At 35.2% G+C, this 21,475-nt stretch overlaps 2 protein-coding genes across 2 annotated transcripts; one reads left to right on the forward strand and one right to left on the reverse strand.

Annotated features, from left to right (window-relative positions):
• Window positions 1-4,269: 4,269 nt before the first annotated feature.
• LOC126698817 (geranylgeranyl transferase type-2 subunit alpha 1) lies at window positions 4,270-9,538 on the forward strand. The gene is made up of 8 exons (XM_050396282.1): window positions 4,270-4,647; window positions 4,733-4,907; window positions 5,475-5,635; window positions 5,717-5,821; window positions 6,635-7,435; window positions 7,536-7,716; window positions 8,267-8,453; window positions 8,977-9,538. The coding sequence occupies exons 1-8, from the start codon at window positions 4,532-4,534 to the stop codon at window positions 9,369-9,371; spliced, it is 2,121 nt and encodes a 706-aa protein (XP_050252239.1). The 5' UTR covers window positions 4,270-4,531; the 3' UTR covers window positions 9,372-9,538.
• Window positions 9,539-14,781: 5,243 nt separating this feature from the next.
• LOC126698579 (uncharacterized) lies at window positions 14,782-17,754 on the reverse strand. Its single transcript, XM_050395914.1, has 2 exons — window positions 16,883-17,754; window positions 14,782-15,105 (listed from the first exon to the last, which is right to left on the reverse strand). The coding sequence occupies exon 1, from the start codon at window positions 17,566-17,568 to the stop codon at window positions 16,909-16,911; it is 660 nt and encodes a 219-aa protein (XP_050251871.1). The 5' UTR covers window positions 17,569-17,754; the 3' UTR covers window positions 14,782-15,105; window positions 16,883-16,908.
• Window positions 17,755-21,475: the final 3,721 nt, after the last annotated feature.

Raw genomic sequence — 21,475 nt, forward strand, 5'->3', positions numbered from 1 at the left:
TCTTTGTCTGGTGATGGGAGGGTGGCACACAGACGAGCCAGTGATGGTCGGCTAGTACACCCAGACCAGACAAAGGAGGTTAAGGGCTAAAACAGTAAAATCCGGTCACAACAGACACTATAAAAAGAGGATCTTGCTGTGAGCAAAAAACAGAGCAACAACAGGAACCATAACTAAGAAATAAGGATTCGAAAAGAGAGACAAGAAAATAGAAAAGAAACGAGTGGGAAGGAAAGAAAGAAAACAACCAGAAAGAAAATAAAGTGAGAATTAGAACGGTAGGCATGAACTGGTAGATTGATTCCCTCTCTCCTTCACGAAATCCTGCTCTCTGTTAAAACCAAAAAGGGTCTCTGTGCATCAACCATTCAGGTCCGTTTCCCTCAGGGTAGTTAATCTCCACAGAAGGACTTTTCTTGAGAGATTAATTGCGTTAAGAAGGAACGTTCTTTCCTCTATGGTTTTGCTCCTACGGACCAGATTTAAGTTGATTTCTTCATCTTTTGATCAGCCCATACATATTACTATTTGCTTATTTTGTTATGTTCTTTTCTTACTGTAAAAGTGATTATTATTACTGTGATTGTGTTTGGGGATCATTTGGTCATTTCCTACTAAGTAGCCAGATATTTTATTTTATTTTATTTTATTTTATTATTATTATATCTGTCTGTCACAACTTGTCTGAAACAGCTCTGCCTGCCGCAAGCACGTCCCTGGCAAACCAGACATAGTTTGCGCACAAACCGGACCAAATTGAGATGCAGCTAAACTGGTCTTAACTCCCTTATCTAGAAAACTTGGGCCTAGTGTAGTAAGAAGTAGCCCAACACTACTAGCACAGCCCATCACTTTACAAACATTGATCATCAAAATGTTCGTGCATTAAATTAAAAGAGAGTATGAATTTGTCAAAACTGTGAAAAATGAAAGTATTACCCGGTATTCTCATCGTGCACAGAGAATATTAAGTAGCCATTATCTTCTTCAGAAGTAATGCCAAGCACACTAGGATTAAAAATAGCTCGGAACCAAATATGCAAGGTCCAAAGTCAATATAACAATAAAAATAAAATTAAATCATGTATTTGGATAAATTTGACCACGTAATAAAATAAATTATGTATTTCATTGATCAATTGTGAGTGATTAAAAAAAAAAGAGTAATGGTTCCTTGTGTAAGAGATTGCCAATTAACCATTTCAATAAGTTGTGGCAAATAGTGTGGCCCTAACAGAATTGTTAGCCCCCTATGACACAACATTGTGTTACTAACTTGTGTTAACATTGCTCTTAAACTCAAACTTAATATCTATACAATATATTCGAGGACAAAGTTTGGCTACAAACTTTGCTATAGCCAAACTTTGCTGTAGTTTAAGGCTACAATTTTCATTAAATAAACTAACACGACTACATATTTTTAAAATTTAACCGTTAAATTGTATGTTCTTTATATTCTTAACACATATATCAAATTTTGTATCAATTAGATATTATTTACTATATGATCTATGTGAGAGTGTTTTTTTTCTTTAGCACATAGGCCCAAGGATCCTGGGCCAAATAGTTGTATTTTGGTGGATTGGGCTTGGTTCACCGCAGCTAAATGGGGGCTGATTACGAATCAAGTTGTGCGCAAGTCACATAAATTTCCTCAAGGCAAAAATGCGATTCCTCCTAAGCAATAAAGTATCATTATAAGTGTTTTAGTATCATAAAATGACCATTTACTCTTACAAAATAAGTAAAATAGATGTTCATAATATTCACAATGAGAAAGAGATTGAAATAGAATATTTAAGACTTATCTTTTATCGTATAAACATTTTAAAGAATTCCTTCACTTGGTACCCTGGGCGTACTGTCGTGGGATCCCGGGACGTACTGTCGTGGGATCCCGGGGCGTATTAGGCCTGTAAGAACCCAGAATCTCTGGTTCTCTGCACTATACAATCTTTCTCCATGCTTGTTATGCAATGGAGTTTTGTCCTTTCCTTTTACCTCTATAGGTCCTACACAAGAACAACTATACAATGCACATATTTTCAAATAATTGTTAGTTTCTTAGATTAGGATATATATATATATATATATATATATCTATATTAATACATATACATATATGTAAATGAATTTCATAAGAATGATTCAGCCACGAGGATCCTGACCCCAATTCTCACAGACTTGGTGCTTTTGCACAAGACTTGTGGGATTTGGAACTCAAGTCTGAGTGGCTTTGCTTGGGCAAAAGACTTAGTTTTACAAGCAAGAATATATGTATTGAGCAGCAAGAAGCAGTAAAGGAAGATAATATGATAAATAAATATGCAAAGTAATTGTTAGAAATCCTCAAATCAATATGAGATATTTCATTATTTTTCTTGATTGTGGATTACAAATGTGCTCACTAAGACGTGATACAAGGTTCAAATAAGCTCAAAAATTACAGACTTTGATGGCTATTCAAGCCTCTAAGACTTGTAAAGTTTGAATCCTTTTGAATCCAAGTATGTGCTATAGTGGCTGTTTCTAGGATACCGGGAGACAAATATATGCTATAGTGGCTGTTTCTGGGATACCGGGAGACGTTCCTCTATTTTTCTTAAATTTTACAGAGTTCTCATGGCTCTGTTATGATATTCTTCCTATTTGAAAATCCTCTCTCCTTCAACATGGGTTTTCTCTTCCTTTTATAGCGTGTTTTCTAGGGCTTTGAGGTACTAGTGATTTCTCTCTTTTGCCCTTCAGAGCTCGTGCTGTGACATTTTCTTAGGGGCTGGTCTCTTCCATTTTTTCTCATAGTTTTCATCTTTTAATATTGTTTCTCTAAAAGTCACTTGCTGACTTTCCATTCTGGGGCGTCCTTGGGCAACTAGCCTTCAATCTCTCTTCCTTCAAGACTTCTCACTTTTCAGACTCAGCTGCGGTTGTATTTCCTTGCTGTCATTATTCCCAAAAAGTTGGAATCTTTTACTACTGGGTTGAAAGTTCTCTTCCAGTTACTTCTACGTATGATTTTCTCATTCTTGGTTCCTTGTGGTACAGCTCCTTTGTTCATGAATGTTTGCTTTATACTTTCTGATTCTTTACTGCACCACTGGGTACTTGAGAAGGACAGCTCTGTTCTTCATTTCTTGTATTTTGTGGTACCTCTCTTGAGCTGTCTCAATCCCACAGTAGCTATGCTGCATTACCTGAGGATCCCGGGCCTCTGGCAGCCTCTGGGTATCCCAGCCCAGTTCTTTCACTGGATTTTGCTGGACTTTTTAATGACCTTTTTGCTGGAAATCTGAACATAAATAGGGCCTTAGTGTTGATTCTTCTTACTGCTTGAGTTGGGCCTTCTTTACTTTTCATGGAATGGGCTTTCTTGTGAAATTTTAGCCTTCAAAAATCTATAAATTTATTTTTTATGCATAGTTTTAGACTATAAAAACTTGCAATTTAAACAATTGATTGATGACATAACCATTGATCTTCCATCTTCTATAAATTTTGTAAACACAGAGGATATAAAAAGAAAATGTAATCTAATAGTGAATTTGTAAAAATTAACATTTAATAAAAAGATATTGAGTGAAGTTGTAACCTTAAGTTATAACAAAATTTATAGCCAAACTTTGACTTATATTTGATACATATATATAATATAATAACAGATGATTAGAAAATAGAAATTAATGTTACCTTTTCTCTACCATGAATGTGAAAGGTGGAGGTACTATTTTTCCTCAAATTATGTATTATCTAGGAGATTTTTTTTTGTTTAGAGGTAGAGTTTCAACCTATGATAAATAAGAGATTTTATCAGTTGAGCTAATTGGAACCCATTTACTATTCATGAGTTAAAATTGTCTTTATTCATATTTTTATAATGGCTAGAATTATATTCATACTAGTAAAAAAGCCTAATGTTTTTATTATATTTTGCAAGTAAAAAAGCCTAATGTTTTTATTATATTTTGCATTTTTTTTAAAGATGGATTGTAAAAAAAAAAAAAAAGAGAAAAAAGTTTGACTTTAGCGAAAGGCATTCACAGTCACAAGATGGTATTCGATTTAGTACAAAATGGCACCGTAATAAATAAAATCGGCCTGTTTGGATTGAGGGAGGAAGGAGGGAGACTACAAGAGAGTAGAATAAAATTGACTAAAAATAAATTAATTTTAGGCCAATTCTAGTCTTATCTACTCTACTCTCTTTCTCTACCCTTTAATCCAAATGTATTTGCCTTGTCGCTTTCGTTCACCCTTGTCTCTCTCTTCAGCAAAGAAATGGCAAACATGTGTTTTAGTCATGTGCATCTCACATGACTTGACTTAACGGATCCTAAGTCCTAAACCGCGTTAAGCTTTTCCTTCCTTTCCCCAATCCCTTTTCTCAGAAACCAAACAAGACTTTAAAATCAGAGAGCAGATCTGATAAACTCGGAGTGGTACTGGTCGATGCTTTGAGCTCCTCCTCAATTCTCTTATAAAATCTCCATCATCATCTCAAACACAGTCAAAAAATCAAAATTCAAAAAAAATGCACGGACAGCCTCGCAAACCTCCAAAACCAGAGGACGAAGCAGCTTCAGCAGCCAAAGCTGAAAAGCTTCGCAATCTCCAATCTCAGTTCCTCTGTTTCCACCACAACAACATGTACGATTCTCTCTTTTCCTTCACTTCTTTTTAATTTGATTTTTGATTCTTTTTCATTTTTATGAAAAAAAAATTTTTGTTTCAGTTATTCTAAGGAAGCTCTAGAGGTAAATGCGAAGCTTCTAGAAATCAATCCTGAGTACTACACGGCTTGGAACTATAGGAAACTCGCCGTCGAGCACCGTCTCACTCAGTCCGAGTCTGATCCTGACTCTGACTCTGACTCGGTCAATTCCATTCTCAATGTAGAACTCAAAGTGGTAATTTTAGCATTATTTTGCTCTCAGAACTGAAGGAATTGAATTTTAATTGTTTCGGTTGAATTCATTGTTGATTTTCTCAATTGTTGCATCTCCGTTAATTTTCTCAGTGACCAAACAAAGCTTTATTCAAATAGATAGATAGATTTCAGTTACTTGACAATTCCACTGTTTGTATAAATATCAAGATGATCATAGATTAATAACTATTTCATCTATGAAATGGTTAAATTTCAAGCTCTTTATTTATTTATTTATATATATTTTTAATTATATCTGATTAACATGGAATGTGTAATCCAACTGTTAGGTTTTGAATATACTGATCCAATACAAAGGTTTAGAGTGAAAAGTTACATAAGTATAGAATAATTTGGATTGGGTAAATGTAGATAGAGAGCGCATTGAAGAAAAGCTTAAGTGCATAAGCAATTGTTTCAGTTGAATTGAATGTTCATTTTCTCAATCATTTGATTTCTATTAATTTTCTCAGCGATCAAATGTGGATTATTTCTAAATTTATCTTTGTGCAGTACATAGAATAAATTTTGGATTGACTTCATGTAGGTAGAGAGTGCATTGAGGCAGAACTTTAAGTCTTACGGAGCGTGGCATCATCGAAAATGGGTGCTAAGCAAGGGGCAATCATCTTTAGATCACGAATTGCGTCTACTAGATCGGTTCCAAAAGGCTGACTCTCGGAACTTTCATGCATGGAATTACCGGAGGTGAAATCTTAGCCCTGATTTCGAATGTGTGCGATTTAGAAACTTTTTGTTCATTCTTTGACTTAATACTTTTTTGGTCAGATTTGTGGCATCATTGTTGAACATATCAGAGGTGGACGAATTACAGTATACAACGGATATGATAAATAAAAATTTCAGCAATTATTCTGCGTGGCACAATCGTAGGTATAGTTCTGATTTGGTTTTTACTAATCAATATTGGAATTGATTACCAATTATACTCCAAATGAAGAAATTGAGCCCTATATGCTAGTCTTTCTTTTTTCTTGGATTTGGTCTATGTTTCTAATTTAACACTATCTCAGAATAGATTTTGAATGCAGCTTTTGTTATTAAGTTAATATATACTAAAATCATTTTTAATATTGCCTGTGTGAGTACTTGCCTTATGGAGTCGTTGCATTTTAGAATAAGGTGGTTGGTCTTGATTACAAACTCAATATTGGCATTTGGCTCTCATTGAGGTGGTTGGTATTGCACTACCCATGTTGTTCTAGTCCTCTCACATAAAAATGCAAAGAGGAAGAAAGATATAAAAGTGCATCTGAGTTTGTGGGTAGAATATATAATCTGAGACACACTCATTAAGGATGTGCATTTTATTAAGATAAGTGCATTGTAATTTGCAGAATCATTGATAGAAATAATTGACAGGTTCCCACGGATGAAGATCATCGTTTGATACGGACTATGTATAGTTGTGCATGAAACATGTCAAAATTACATCTTTAGGTTTGATTATATAAAACTGTTAAACTTAACAATTAGGGGAAGTACATAAGTATAGACATATTGTCCTTGGGATTTTCAGGTTCCATCCTGCTTGGTTTGAATTTACTTTATCTGTTTTTTTTTTTTTTTTTTTGAGAAATTTATATTCACAAACTTCCAATGGTTTTAGCCTATGTTGTGACAGTTGTGTCAATAATTACCGAACACATTTATCACTATATTTACCTTATTAATGGACTTTTGCAGTGTACTTCTGTCTAATTTGCTGAAAAAAAAGGCTCAAGGTTTTTTCCCAAAAGAGAAGGTCTTGAATGAGGAGTACGAGCTCGTACACCAAGCACTTTTCACAGACCCAGATGATCAAAGTGGTTGGTTTTATCATCTTTGGCTTCTTGAGCAAACTGTGAAAGCTGATGCTCCTCTACTTGTTTCTTCTTGGCCTGCTCATGATTCTAATCTAATTCTATTGGGAGGTAGCTGCCTGGAAGACTCTGCTTTGTCTCCATTCAATACTTTCCATTCTGAGTTGGGAACAATTCCACTCGTTGTCTTTTTTAATAAAGCTGTTGAAGGTGTAAATTCATCTACAATATCTGTTGAATCTGTGCTCAACACGAAAGGAGAACTTACTTGGAAACCTCTTTCTACAAACAATTCCCAGACTGCCCAAGTTTGGGTTACCTATCTCAATTATCCCGATATAAAGCTCCATTCTTCAGAATTTTACCCCGTAGAGGTTAGCGTTGGACATACCCAAGGAATCATTTCCTCAAGTGGTTTTCACTATAGCCATCCTTCCAGGTTTGCCTTTAAAGTGTTTGTACGGCCTTTTGAAAAAGACCTTGCTGGGCATGGTGTAGAGATGGTCTCATGGAGAGAGGATAATTTTCTTTTATATGAATCACATTCTCAGGATTCAAATCCAATTTTATCTTTGGATCAACTAAATATTAAGGATGACCATGAGGAATCATCCTCAGAGTGGCGTGCTGAGACTATAGCTAATGAAATAGCTCTCTTCCGGGAATTGTTGTCAGAGATTAACTGGTAAGCTTCATTCATTTGATGGGCCAAATTAAACTTTGAAATAGCTATAATGGCATTCTCTTAAAAAAGGTAAAAATAAAAAAATCTCTTGGTTATGTAGTAAAATTGGAAAGCTTACGCTTGCAAGATTGTTGATTGCTCATGACACGATGCTGTCTCCAATTGCAAACAAAATGGTCCATTCTGAAGAAGTTATTGAACTTTATAGTGACTTAATGAAGTTGGATTCACCACATTCTCAATACTACAAGGATGAACGCAGCTCAGTTTTATTGCAGCAGGTTATTTCTTCCTTTTTGTATTAACTGTCTAGTAAAGCATAGCTCCCTTACTCCTTTAACCTTTCTGTTGGTAGTAGTTCTGCATGTACATGTAATTGTTGAATCTTTCTTTACTTGTTCAATGTTTGATATTCCAAATACTCATAATGATTGGTTTCACCATTTCAGTCAATCTAAACATATTACTACTCTTGAGTCTTCAATAGGCAGGTTTATGCCAACAACTTTTGAATTCTGAGATGGAGAAACTCCCTTTATACATAGGTTACCCCTCTTTTTATTTATTCTTATTGTTTTGAGTGGACCTGTTACCAAGATCGTTTTTGGGATCACATCAACTGCTTGATTTAAATACTTGGTATGGGCAAGTGTTGCGTTGCACACCTTAATTTGATATGCTCAGTTTGTGCACACTGTGTGCTCCTCCCAGTTCTTTGAATGCTAATGTGTAATCTCTTACTAATATATCTGAATAAGTTTACATTTTGCTCTTGCTCTAACTAGAATTTTCTTTGAAGTGAGAGATTCTAATATTGTGTTGGTTCTGCAGATAACTTCCAATAGGGAGACTTTGCTGAGGTACTGCTTTCGTCATGGAGATAGGACTTCATCAATTTTGGGTAATTCTATCTGTTTACGACTCAATAATTTATCATTGTCGCGGATGGGTTCCATTGAGAAGTTACTATGGGTCCAAATGCTAGACCTGAGCCACAATGAACTTCGATCAATTGAAGGTAAACTTCTTCACTATTTGATTTATTTTACTGGATCTCTTTTTAGTTTGTTTAGTTCACAGTACCTATTGATTTCATGTTTGACCCATCAACTCAATTAGTTTTCTCTAAATAACTTGGTCAACAGTGAAGTCAGCTGGAAAACCTGGGATTTCATGTTGTTGCACATTGATGCATTGAGATCATTTTCATTATATGGATTTTGATGTGGTCAGCATATTTATCCCCATCTGGGATGCCAAAACTTTTGAAATAGACCAAACTGGGTTGTTATATATATGACATGCTAATTCATTTGAGGGAACCTATGAATATATGGAGACCTAAGTTTACAGGTCATGTGAAGGTTAGGCACCAAAGCACTATATGTGTGGTCTTCTGGGTTTTGATAATTGGGGCTAGTTCTAAGCTCTTGACTGCTGCATGATGCATAGTAGTAGTAGTTAAATAAGCTTCATTTTTATTGTTGAGAGGAAATTGGCATATATCGGGGTCCTTTTTCTTATATTGAGTCTTTTCACAGGATTGGAGGCTATGCAGCTTCTTTCTTGCTTAAATCTAAGTAACAATAAACTCAGTAGTTTTACTGCTCTGGGACCCTTGAGACTGCTGAAGTCACTTAAAGTGTTGGATATTTCATGCAACGAGATAGGTTCCCACTCAATTGACACAACAAGGTATCTTTGCTCTTCTCCTTTATCTCATGCAGAAGAAATTGATTGGAGTCCTGATGAAACGGTGACTGGTGATGTTAACCTGACAAATTATTGGGAAGCTTTTCTAATATTTAAAGACTTGAATTTGACACAGTTAGATATTGTAGGGAATGCAATTGCTGATGAAAAATTTAAATCATTTTTGGCCAAGATTGTTCCTACACTTAAGTGGCTGGATGGTCAAGAATTGCAATTGCATTAACCTTAAATTCTTTTTCTATCTGTAAAATGCGGTATACCATACTGTAATTTGTTGGAGAACCATTTACTTCGGTATACAAATCCTGGGATTTATCAAGGGATGCAACAATGTAATCTGTATGCAAGCTTTTGGTATGTTTGGCTTGTGTAAGTGTACGTTTGGATACACGTCCATGTCTGGTGTCTTGCGTTTCATGCTTTTTTTTTTTTTTTTTTCATTGAGAAGCGCATTTTAGTGCTTTCCACTGGGTCCCGTGCACTGTTCCCGGAACTCACAAACTTTTTTTTTTTCAACAAAACTTTCATTAAAAATGGGTCTCATGGCACTATTCACACATTTAAAAATTATTTTACTACAGTATTTTCACTTTTCAGTAAAATAAGTGGTATCCAAACACACCTTAAATAGGTTATCTATGTTCTGTTGATGTGCAAAGCACATGCATGTTTATCTTGGCTGGTCTTCTTATTAAACTTGTTTAATAAGCTAGACCAGACATTGCTTGCAATTTGCTGTGTTTGCCTTCGAAGAGGGATTGAGTGTACCATTGTATAAGTTCCTCATTCAGATCTATTTTACAGACTTCATCTTGATTGAGCTTTAAGTATTGGTATGTATTCCCATTTGAAAAAGTAAACATTGAACCTTGTTTTTTTTGGATAACCTATTGTCTATATATACTTTGCAATTGTGCGATTTTGTGGGCTAGGCTGACTAGAGGAGTGGAGTTATAGTATGTGATTTGTCAACACATTGAGGGAATAAACTTTTCATCTTTTGATGTCTCTGGGCTTTGACGTTTAAAAGAGTGGTATTGCGACGTATTTTTAGTGAACTTGTTAGGTAATTAGATAGAGCAGCTTCGCCAGGGTAACCCCCTTACGCAAAAAAAAAAAAAAAGGATGAGAAAGAACACTTATATTGAATAGTACAATTGCAAAGAGTCATTGAACTTGGATGCTATTAATCGAGAAATTGCTACCCAAACTATCATTGAGATAGGATAAGGTGCTGGCTGCTGTGATGACAAGTATCTGGGGACTTTTGAGGGCATGGGTTGGTTGAGATGAGAGCTATCTCCCATTCAGCTTAGAGCTTAAAACCCATACAATAAAACAGTGGCATTACCCACGTGTTTTGTGAAAATGTGCCAGGTTTAGAGAGAGAGGGAGAGTTAGCTCTATCAAAATAATATTGCCAAGAGTCATCGGACATAGATGAGATTATCGTGAAATACTACCCAAAATAGCATAGAGATAGTAGAAGGTGCTGGCTACAGTGGTGGCAAGTATCTGAATTGTAAACACCTTGAGATGAAGAAATGTTGAAATTTGATTGCCAAAGTGATGAAGTTATCTTGAACACTTCTTGCCACGTTGCTTGGTAATTGAACTGCACATTCAAATGAAGCTATTTAATGCACATTCAAATCAGTTTGGGAACGGGCTATTTAGCTTTTTTGCTGAAAACTTATTGTTGAAAGTGTGATAATGTATATTTATATTTTGAAAAAGTAATCAAAAGTAATAAAAAGTTAGCTTTTAAAAAACAGTACATAAAAGCTAAAAAGTAAAAAATTGGTTTGTAAGTTCTAGTCAAACACACAATAGTCTTCTTTAGTAAATATTAAAGTCATTTGGAAGATTTAAATGATGTGTACCAATTAACATATAATGATGAGAATGAATGATAGTATGGGTTGAAAGATTTAGCACATTCTAGTTATATATGTATATATATATATATATATAGATATATATAAAGATTTAAAAGATTCTGCTGCATGAATGGATAGTATCTGAAATGGAACACCTGGGAAGATAGTCTGCATGGATAGGGTTAAACTTACTGAGATTTTCTCCTGGGTGGCCTTTACTATCTTGCATCAAATTCTTTTGAAAGCCATCAAAATATGAGCTGACTATGACACTGGCAAAGAGCCCAAAAAGGGCATGTAGATATATTGTCTTGTTCATCTTGTTTGAACTTGACATCATTATTATCTTGCAACTTTCTTTTGCACTCTCTTTTTTGCTAACTTTTTAAGTCTACTTTAAAGACAACTTAAATGAAATGACGACACTTGATTCTCCCTTTACAAGAACATTAAAACCCCCCCTTTATATAATATCGTTAGAGCCAATGTGCCAAGTCTTGCACAATAAAAAATTTCAACTTGCCAGATCATGGTACCGTTCGAAACATGTTTGGCCTTAGAATTTTCACAAATTTGCTTAAAAAACAATCGGTCAACAAAAGAAGAATAATTGGCATGTTGGAAAGTGGAAACTAAGAATAATAGGCCATAGTGGCTTATAAATCACATACAAACAAAGGTGAATAGCTTGATCTAGAGAAATCAAATAGTGTGACATTGATCTGATGAGTTATGATTTGGGATCAACTGGTTCGATATTTCTCAGCATTTTGGTCAAGATCAAGATCAACTGGCCGATTTGGTCTTGTTGGAAGTAGGGTGCATCGACAATGATGCAGCTTTTGCTTACTGGACAATTCCCTAATTGTAAGCTTACAGTTAATTAAAAATAGGAGTTTTATTCTCTCTCTCAAAAATAAAGAAAAGAAAAAAAGGGGGCTTTTTTTAGGGAATTGTATTATTCTAATAAAAAATTAAATTATAAATTAGCAAGTTAATGATTTGTTCTTGAGAAGCACGGAGTCAACTGGCCATCATAAAAGATTGGGAAAATTTGTGTCGTGGTGAGTACGTAGTTAACCCCTACTTTCTTGTGCTTCATTTGTTTTTAATCTTTAAGTCAACAATCTGGATCACCCCAACCCAAAAATCCAAAACCCACATTCTGGTCTATAAATCCTCCGAACCTTTTCTACAATCCAGTTGTTTGGGCCTCAGCTTTGTCCAAGTTGGCAACATCGGATTTCATGTTTGAAATGGTAAAACTAGTTTGTAATTGAAAGATATCGACATGTTGACCTAGAAAGTATAAACTCCTCACATCGGAGTTTTATTATTTTCCTTTTTTGTGGTTGAGGGAAGGGGAAAGGCAGGTCTGACTTACGGATTAGGGATGAAGAATGAGGATATATATCAATTAGGTTACTAGACTTTGGGCAATTTTATTTTAATTTACACATAATAGTATCTACTTTTCAACAATGATTGAGATTATTGACAATTTGACACTGCTGTTTATACAAATTTAGATATAATAAATGTATTAAAAGACCCTTTAGAGTTTTAAGGGTAACTCCTTCGCAGTCCATATAATTCTTAAAATTATATCCATCCATATTGAAATGAGTGGATTAAATTCTGCAATGTCATCAATATTTTAACAATCAAGAAATGAGTTTTGCAATTAGGTTGTTTCCATGAGTAGAAGAATTAGAGATCAAATCCCCTGTTTCTCCCAAAAAAAAAAAAAAAAAAAGAGATCAAATCCCCTCACTTTGATCATTGCAAGGGGAAAAAATCATTGACTTTCACCATTTCGAAGTATTAAAATAATGATTAAATTATTACAAATCTTCATTAAACTCAACTTTTAAGCCAGGCGATTATTGCTTGCTGCGTATGAAACATCACAATTAATTAGGGGTGTGCAAAAAACCGACGAACCGAACAAACCGACCGAACCGTTGCCAAATTTTCGGTTTGGTTTCGGTTCGGTTCGGTTTCAGTTTCATTTTTTAAAAACCGAAATTTTCGGTTTTGGTTTCGGTGTTGGATTTTTTCATCCGAAACCGAACCGAACCGACCGAATATATATATATTTATGTAATTATATTACATATCTGATTAGTGGCTTAGTGGAATGCTACGTTGTAGTTTTGCTAGTGATCCCAGGTTCGAGCCTTCGCGTGGGAGCTTGTGTTTTTTTGCTATTTAATTTTTTAAAACCCTAGGGCATGAGATAAAGACGGAAATATCCCTCCCCTCTTTTATTCTTTTCTTTTCTTTTCTTCAGTTCAGCCGCCCCCTTCCTCAACTCTTTCTCTCAAATTTTTTTTCTGTCTTTCAAAGAGTTCAGCCCCTCCTCTTCTCTCATCGCTCCATGCCTCCACATGCCGCCCCCACACATCGGCCTTCCTGCACCAGCCTCCACGGCCTCCACACGTTGGTCTCCACACGCCGGGCTCCCAACGCCGGCTAATCTTTTCATATTCACGGTGACCCCCTCTCTCTCTTTAATTTCTCCATAGTTTCCTCTCTCTTTTTTATATTCTGCCATTTTGGGTTTGTTTAATATTGAATCAATGCTATTTTTTCAATTTTGATGTGCAAAGAAAGTTAGGGTTTTGAAAAAACCCATGTGCTTGGTTGTTTATTTTTTCAATTTCTTCTCTCTTTTTTATATTCTGCCATTCTGGGTTTGTTTAATATTGAATCAATGCTATTTTTTCGTGTTAAAAAAAATGCTATTTTTTCAATTTTTATGTGCAAAGAAAGTTAAGGTTTTGAAAAAAACTCATGTGCTTGGTTGTTTATTTTTTCAATTTATTCTCTCTTTTTTATATTCTGGGTTTGTTTTTTTTCTTTGTTTGCTTTCTTAGAAAATAAATGTTAAGGAACCGAAACCGACCGAAACTGAAACAAACCGAAACCGACAGTTTTTCAACTATTTCGGTCGGTTTCGGATGAGACTTCTAAAAACCGAAAATTTCGGTTTCGGTTGGCTAGATAAAAAAAAACCGACCGAACCGAACCGATTACAGCCCTACAATTAATAATTTTTTGAAGTTAAGTATTCTTCGTTTCAAGCAACTGCTGTCTCTAAAGTCATAATAAACCAACAGTCTTGATGAGAAAAATAAGTTTCACCATATTGTAAATGAATCATGGTCATTTTCTTCGTGCACTTTTTGAACTAAAGAAAAGGAACCTCCATTACTCAAAAACAGAAGAATTCCAGAATGCATCTAATCAATGGAACATTATTGTAAATTAATAGAGAAAGTTTTGTATCAACTTTCTGATCCACACTGCCAATCTCATTTCTTCCCTGCCCGGAACTGGAAGTTGAGTGCCCGAACTAACTAAAAAATTGACGATTTCATTCCCTGCATAAGAAAAACAGACTGATTTTCCTACTAACTAAATGTATACATAATATTTCAGGCTCATGGCAGTCTGAAATGAATTTTAAATGGTTCTAACTTAATTTCCTTTTTTTTTTTGGGTACAATTGTCATTTAATTAGTTTTTGTATAACATTTAAATACATAGATGGGGCACCTGAAAATTGGCTTTGATGATAAAAAAGACCTGCATTGTAGTGCTACAGATAACCAACCTTATATGCAGTGAAGGATTCATTTGATTAAAGATTACGGAATGAGACTCACTTTTTTCAAATAAAAGAATTCGATTGGTACCCTCCAAAAGACATTCATATACCACAACAAGAACAATAACCACCTTCAAAACTGAGAGAAGTCATGAAAGAAATTTACCATAATTAAACATGAATAGAGGCTTCTGAAACCTCTTATTAGTTGCGTATCATCTATAACTTTACAACAGGGAAAAGATGGACACCACCTTTTCTATTTCTTCTTGTCCAGAAAAAGAAAAAAATATGGGCTGGGAAGCATACCTTTTCTTTGCTGTACCCATTAAAAACAAGGTGAGTCTCTCTTTGAGAAAACTCCAGATAAAACTAGAGGATTCCAATGATGAAAAGTAGCAGAATAGCATAGTGGTCCATTTTCATCACGACGAGAACCTCTTCAGTTGTCACTCCACTGAACGCTGCATGCAAGTTGTATAAGAAGATTGCGTTAAGACTTTCCTTCAGGAAAAGAAAAAAAAAAAAAAGAATAATTCCCTCTCTCTCAATGAATTAAAAAATGCAACAGCAATGTGATAAAAAATCTGTTAAAAGAGACCATGGGGAGAAAAATACATGTTTCACAAGAAACAAATTTTAGCAGAGAAGCATGGTCACATCACGTTTCAAACCAAGGAATATCATCATTCTTCAGACGGTTCATACTCAGATCCCAAAGATTAAGTAAATGGAATCATTTATCTGACATAGCAGTGCAAGAGAAAATCACATAATGCAGTACTCTGTTTTCAAGTTTCTACTATAAATTCAACTAGCATGATGGTATAGATGGCTTCAGTTAGCAAAATTGAATACCCAAAATGATGAAAAACGTTTGGCCTGAATCTATTCTTTTATTATACACACGTGGAGTCACAAGACCGTAGAAATTTTAACCAGCAACACACATCCCTTCTCCCATAACCCCCACCAAACCAAACACCTACATGTATGCAGGGTGAATTTGTATCCCTGAACGAGTTGAAAATTTTGATAAATTCAATAAATGTATTAAGTCATGCAGCCAATAAGTTCCTACACTAGTATAGGCTACTCACACACACATATCTTTGAGTGAATATGAACAGAAAGGTTACCTTCCAAATAAAACAATTGCCAACCCTTTCATTCATATAGCATTAGCCATTTTGATGATTAAGTCAATCACTCTAGCTATAATATAGCTTTCCTCTAATTTTCCAATGGAGGAGACTCCTCTTTGCAGCCAAAGAAAATCAAACATAGCACTAAAGAGCTGATCACTGATCAGCACAAAAACATTGGCAACTTCAGGTGAACATAAAACACTCACCTCAAATGGGTATTCCTATATCCGATTTTCATTAAGGGGGAAAAAATCTATTGAAAGGCCATTGACACTTTTCAGACTAACTAGATACTTTTCATCTTTTTCTAGCAAGTAAAAAGTTTGTTTCGGCAAGTACTAGATACTTCTTATCCGACCCAAAGTTTTGGGACTACAGTTTATTAGTTGTTAGTGTACATATGTACTAGATACTTCTCTCAGTATGCCATAGCAAGACATTTCTTGACTTACTTGAGTTAGCATCCATGCACTACAAAGACCAATGCCATGAACACAACTTTTTTTCACATTTATTTTTTCCGATTGTTACTAAGGTGGCAAGTTATGATCGGGGCAACACTGCAACTGCAACATTGTTTTCACATGAAAACCTGACTGACCGTACACCAATCACAACATGCCACTTCAGTAGCTGTAAAAAAAAAAATAAATAAATAAAAAAAATTATGAACACATTTGTATCTACTTCTGCAGATACAACTTAGTCTAAGGGTCTAACGATTTTCTAAAGCAAAACCCTAAGGTTTCAATAATTCAGTATCACCCAATTTTGTGCTTAAAGTCATTAACAAACGCAATGAAAGTGATCTACTATAACTTCCTTACAATTTGTTCACTTGCAATAAAATTCTCTACTACTTGAGCCAGAAATAGAAATTCCACACAGAATTTCCAATTTTCTCACTCGATCAATTTCCAGAAATTCGTTTCCGCTTATCCAATTAACCAAATAGCCAAATTAGTAAATTACCATTCACAGAAACACACAATTTCATAAGCACAATTTCTTTATTGATCTATACAATGAATTTTTCTCTTCCTTCAATACTACAAACCAAAAACAAAAACGTAAAAGAGAAAAAAACACAGACCACGATTCCACGAAGCAGTGAGCGAATCAGATCGAGCCGAGCCGATTCAGCGCCTCACGAGCCACGGTCAATTTCGGCTCGATCTTCAACGCGTCCTCGTAAGCCTTCTTAGCTTCCTCATTCATTTTCTTCATTTCATAACACTCTCCCAACAAACAAAACGCCCTCACGTTATCCGAGCTCAGGCTCACCGCCTCGTTCAAATCGTCCACCGCCGAGTCAACTCGCTTCTCCCCGCCGCGCCCAGCCTTAGCCGCCATAGCCATCTTCAACTCGGCTCGCTTGAAAAACGCATCGCCTCGGTCCTTCCCGGTCAACGACTTCGCGCAGAGCGGAGACAGAGCCATGTCGAGCGCGTCGAGCGCCGAGGTCTTGAACTCCTGGAGATCGAGAGCCAAGCCCTTGAGTATGTGAGACGCGGCGTCCTTCGGATCCAAGTCGATCGCTTTCTCGGCTTCGGTTACGGCCTGTTTGGCTAGAGAGATTTTCGTGGAATGAGTTTTTGAAGCTCTGGCTTTAGCCAAAGACTGAGCGCCGAGAACGAAATGGCGCTTGGCTTGAATATCGTCTCGGTTGCGATATGCGCGAAGCTTTGAAAATATCTTTTTGGGAATATCGTGCATAAAGAGGAACATGAAAACCATTAAGAGAAGTAGACCTATCTGTAATAGAATATCGAACCACATTTTTTCTTTCTTTTTTTGGTTTTGGGGTTTGTGTGTTTGATATTTTGATCGGAGAAGGAGATATGAAAAGGCGTGAATTTTGTTGGAGAGGACCAAATATTAATTTTTTTTTTTTGTATTTAATGGTTTTTGGGGTTTAGTTATAGGCGCCGCGGTTTTACTATGGAGGGAGAGAGTGGACCAATGACTAGTCGAGAGGAGTTGAAATTGAAGAAGCTTCTTGATTCAGAGAAAGTCGGCAAGTTGTTACCCTTAAAGTTGTTAGAGTATTCTAGTCAAGAGCATCCACAGTAGTGGAACTAAATTTTTAACAATTTAACTCTACTAAAAGTTATTTTATCTATTTTACCCATATACATGTTGCAGCAGTGGATCTATTTTAGCTTTCAACATAATAAAATAATATAAACATCACAATAAAATATTATATCCACTACAATAAAATAATATATTCTACTACCAAAAAAATATTACACCACCAACCTCAACCATCTCTACCGTCAACCACAGGCACAACCACCACCACCACCGGCGGCAGTCCACAGCAAAAAAAAAAAAAAAAAAAACCCACAACAAGCACAAGCCCACGGCCACAAACACAAATACAAGCCCACTTGCCCACAACAGATCGGAAAACACCAACAACACCACCACCACCACCACCACCACCACTACCGGCAGTCCACAGCAAAAAAAAAAAAAAAAAAACCCACAACGAGCACAAAAGGAATGGGCTTCGGTCGACGCAAAAGGAATGAGCACAACGAGCGCAAAAATCCACCAAAGCCCAGCCCAACCTAGTGTAAGGAGTGGTTGGCGCTGGGCTGGGCTTCGGTCGGCGCTGGGCAGTCGAGCTAGAGAGATGAGGGATGAGGGAGATGAGGAAGGCCGGCGAGCTAGAGAGAAAAAAAATTGACTAGCGAGCTGAGGGATGAGGGAGGCCGGCGAGCTAGAGATGAGCGAGGGAGATGAGTGTTTGTCTGTTTGATGATTGAGGGAGATGAGAGTGCACGGTGAAGGAATGAAATAAAAGAATGAAAAAAATAAGATTAGTTTTATTATTTTATTCGGTAGTGGGAGTAAATTTTTTTTTTTTTTTTTTAGATGAGTGCTACAGTGCACATCTATAGATAGATGTGCACTGTAGCAAATAAGCTAAATTTTATACCTTTGACTCCACTGCTGCAGGCACTTTTTGCTATATTGGTGGAGCTAAAATAGCATTATAGCTTTTTAGCTCCACTGCTGCAAATGCTCTAAAGATGCTAAATGCTAAATTTTGACGTCAAGTATGTAAAAAATACCAAAAAGTGAGCTACAACAGACGTGCTAAATTTTAAAAAAATAGCAACTGATCTATAGTGAGCTTTCAAAGATGAATGCTAAATGCTAAATTTTAACGTCAAATTTGTAAAAAGTACCAAAAAGTAAGCTACAACAAACATGTTAAACTTAAAAAAAATAGAGCTCATTGTAACTCCAATCTTAAATATATATATATATATATATATATTTTAATGCTTGTGGTAGAAAATGTGGTTTGTGTAGTTTTTATTATTATTTTAATGAGTAATTTATATTATTTTAAACGAAATAGTAAAAAAATAGAACCTTTAATATTGGGTGTATTGTAAAATGAGCTATTAAAATTGATAAAGTAGATTTTTAAGATACTAAATGCTAAAATTTTTAAAAGTTTTGATGAGAATGCTCTTAAGGGAGTTGGGAAGGACAATTAATTTGGTAAGATAAAAGCTTTATTATTATTATTATTTTGACCAAAATGATAGAATATTATTATTATTATTTATTAAGATAAATCACAGTATTTTGACAACAAATTCTAAGGCTTCGTTTGGGAGTTCATAAGGAAATGAAATGAAATGATCATTAGGGAATGGAAAGAAATGGAATATAATGAAATTAAGTAATTTTGATTGGATGTTTTAAAATAAAGGAATGGAAATGAATGAAAATAAATGGAATGTAAATAATCTTGTTCGAGAGTAACATGGAAGAAATGGAATAGAATCATTTTATGACAATATTACAATTAGACCCTTAAGCTTTGTTTGGGAGGAGGGAATGGAAATGAATGAAAATAATTATTTTAGAATATTCTTCTCTTCCCTTGTTTGGGAATTTTAATGGATGAAATGAAAAACTCATTCCCTTGTTTGAGAGTTTAAGTGAGAAGAAATGGAATTGATAGGATTGAACACTTATTTCTCTCTATTCCTTTAAAATCTCAAATTTTCATTCTCCCCGAAATTGAAAGGAATGGAAGGAAATGAAATTAGATTTAATAATTTTTTTACTAAAAATCCCAAAATGCTTCTGTAAATTCAACTCTTTATTTTAAAATAGGGGTCTAATAATAATATTATCATAAAATGATTCTATTCCATTTCCTCTATGTTGCTCCCAAACAAGATTACTTACATTCAATTCATTTTCATTCATTTATTTTAAAACATCAAATCAAAATTACTTAATTCCATTCCATTCAATTTTTTTTTTCCATTCCTTTCCCTCACTTAAATACATTCTGTAGGGTCTCGATTTACAGTCTAAGCCAAAAACGTATGAGATGTTGGCCCAATGAGCCCAATACAATAAATTTGTAGAGAGAGTCGAAAAACTACGCCCTAATGAATTGAACAATAGATAGGATTAATTTGAACGACTGTCAAACACAAATAAGAGATTTGATCTTAATATATTTGAGATTTGATCTTAATATATTTTCAGTCCGAGGAGGTCCCCTTTGTATAAATTGATCACAAATGGATACAAAGATAATTTAGATTACTACAGCCTTTTCTCTCTATTTTTCCCAATCCCTAATTCATGAAGAGCCTTTCACATTATATATCTTACTTTTGACCATCTTCATCATACACTTGTTGATCATTCTAGCCCTTATTTGAGTACCTGTCCCATCAGACATCCTTTCTGGTTTTCTGTGAGTTGTGGTAGCCAAGATAGCACTATTCAAAACTCTTTTCCACATAAATGTGGCCAAAAAAGTAGCTGCAGTGCATTTAATACGGTGGTGACAGCTTTCCCTTAGATATTTTTAGGTTTCCTTCCTTTTCGTATGTTCATGAGGTATGTCATTATCATTGGAGCTTCTTGGAGGATCACTCTAATTGCTAGAGTACGTACTTTGAACTATATTCATCATATCCGAGGAGGAGTTTCTTCTCGGATCATCCTCTATTCGTTCCCTACTTATAAGACTTTAACTGGGAACCCCTAATAACTATTTGTTCCTCCTCGAACCTATCAATCTTCTCGGACAAAATCCAAGGCCCAATGTATGATCTTGGGCCCTCACCCCTACACATTTCATTCCTTTCCATTCCCTTATAATCATTCCATTCTATTCCCTTTCCCTTATGAACTCCCAAATGGAGCCTTATGTTAAAATAAATGGTTGAATATATAGGGGTATTTTGAGAGTTTTAGTAAAAAATTCATTAAATTTAATTTCATTCCCTCCCATTCCTCCCAATTTCGGGAGGAATAAAAATTTGAGGTTTTAAGGGAATACAGAGGAATGAGTGTTCCTTCCTACTTATTCCATTCCCTCCCACTTAAATTCTCAAACAATGGAATAGACTTTCCATTCCTTATATTAAAACTCCCAAACAAGGGAAGGAAAGAATATTCTACAATTAATCTTTTTATTTCTTTCCATTTCATTTCATTCCCTTCTCCCAAACAAGGCCTAAGTGATAGCTTGTTATTGATAGAGTAAAAAAATAATTTTAATGATAGGTTCAAATTAGAACAAATATCAACTAACCACCCATGATTAGTTGTGAAAATATTGTAAACGTAGCAATTTTCATTTATTAATGGGAGAGGGAGATCAACTCTTTTAGAGACACATTGTATTGTA

This window comes from Quercus robur, chromosome 9 (assembly GCF_932294415.1).
Source record: "Quercus robur chromosome 9, dhQueRobu3.1, whole genome shotgun sequence".
NCBI lineage: Eukaryota > Viridiplantae > Streptophyta > Magnoliopsida > Fagales > Fagaceae > Quercus > Quercus robur.

Excerpts from the sequence above, each read along its gene's own strand:
- LOC126698579 (XM_050395914.1), bottom strand. The coding sequence starts at position 17,568 with ATGTGGTTCGATATTCTATTACAGATAGGTCTACTTCTCTTAATGGTT.
- LOC126698817 (XM_050396282.1), top strand. The coding sequence starts at position 4,532 with ATGCACGGACAGCCTCGCAAACCTCCAAAACCAGAGGACGAAGCAGCT. Across the intron at positions 5,636-5,716 it reads CATGCATGGAATTACCGGAG|ATTTGTGGCATCATTGTTGA; the intron begins GTGAAATCTTAG and ends TTTTTTGGTCAG. Across the intron at positions 7,436-7,535 it reads TTGTTGTCAGAGATTAACTG|TAAAATTGGAAAGCTTACGC; the intron begins GTAAGCTTCATT and ends TTGGTTATGTAG.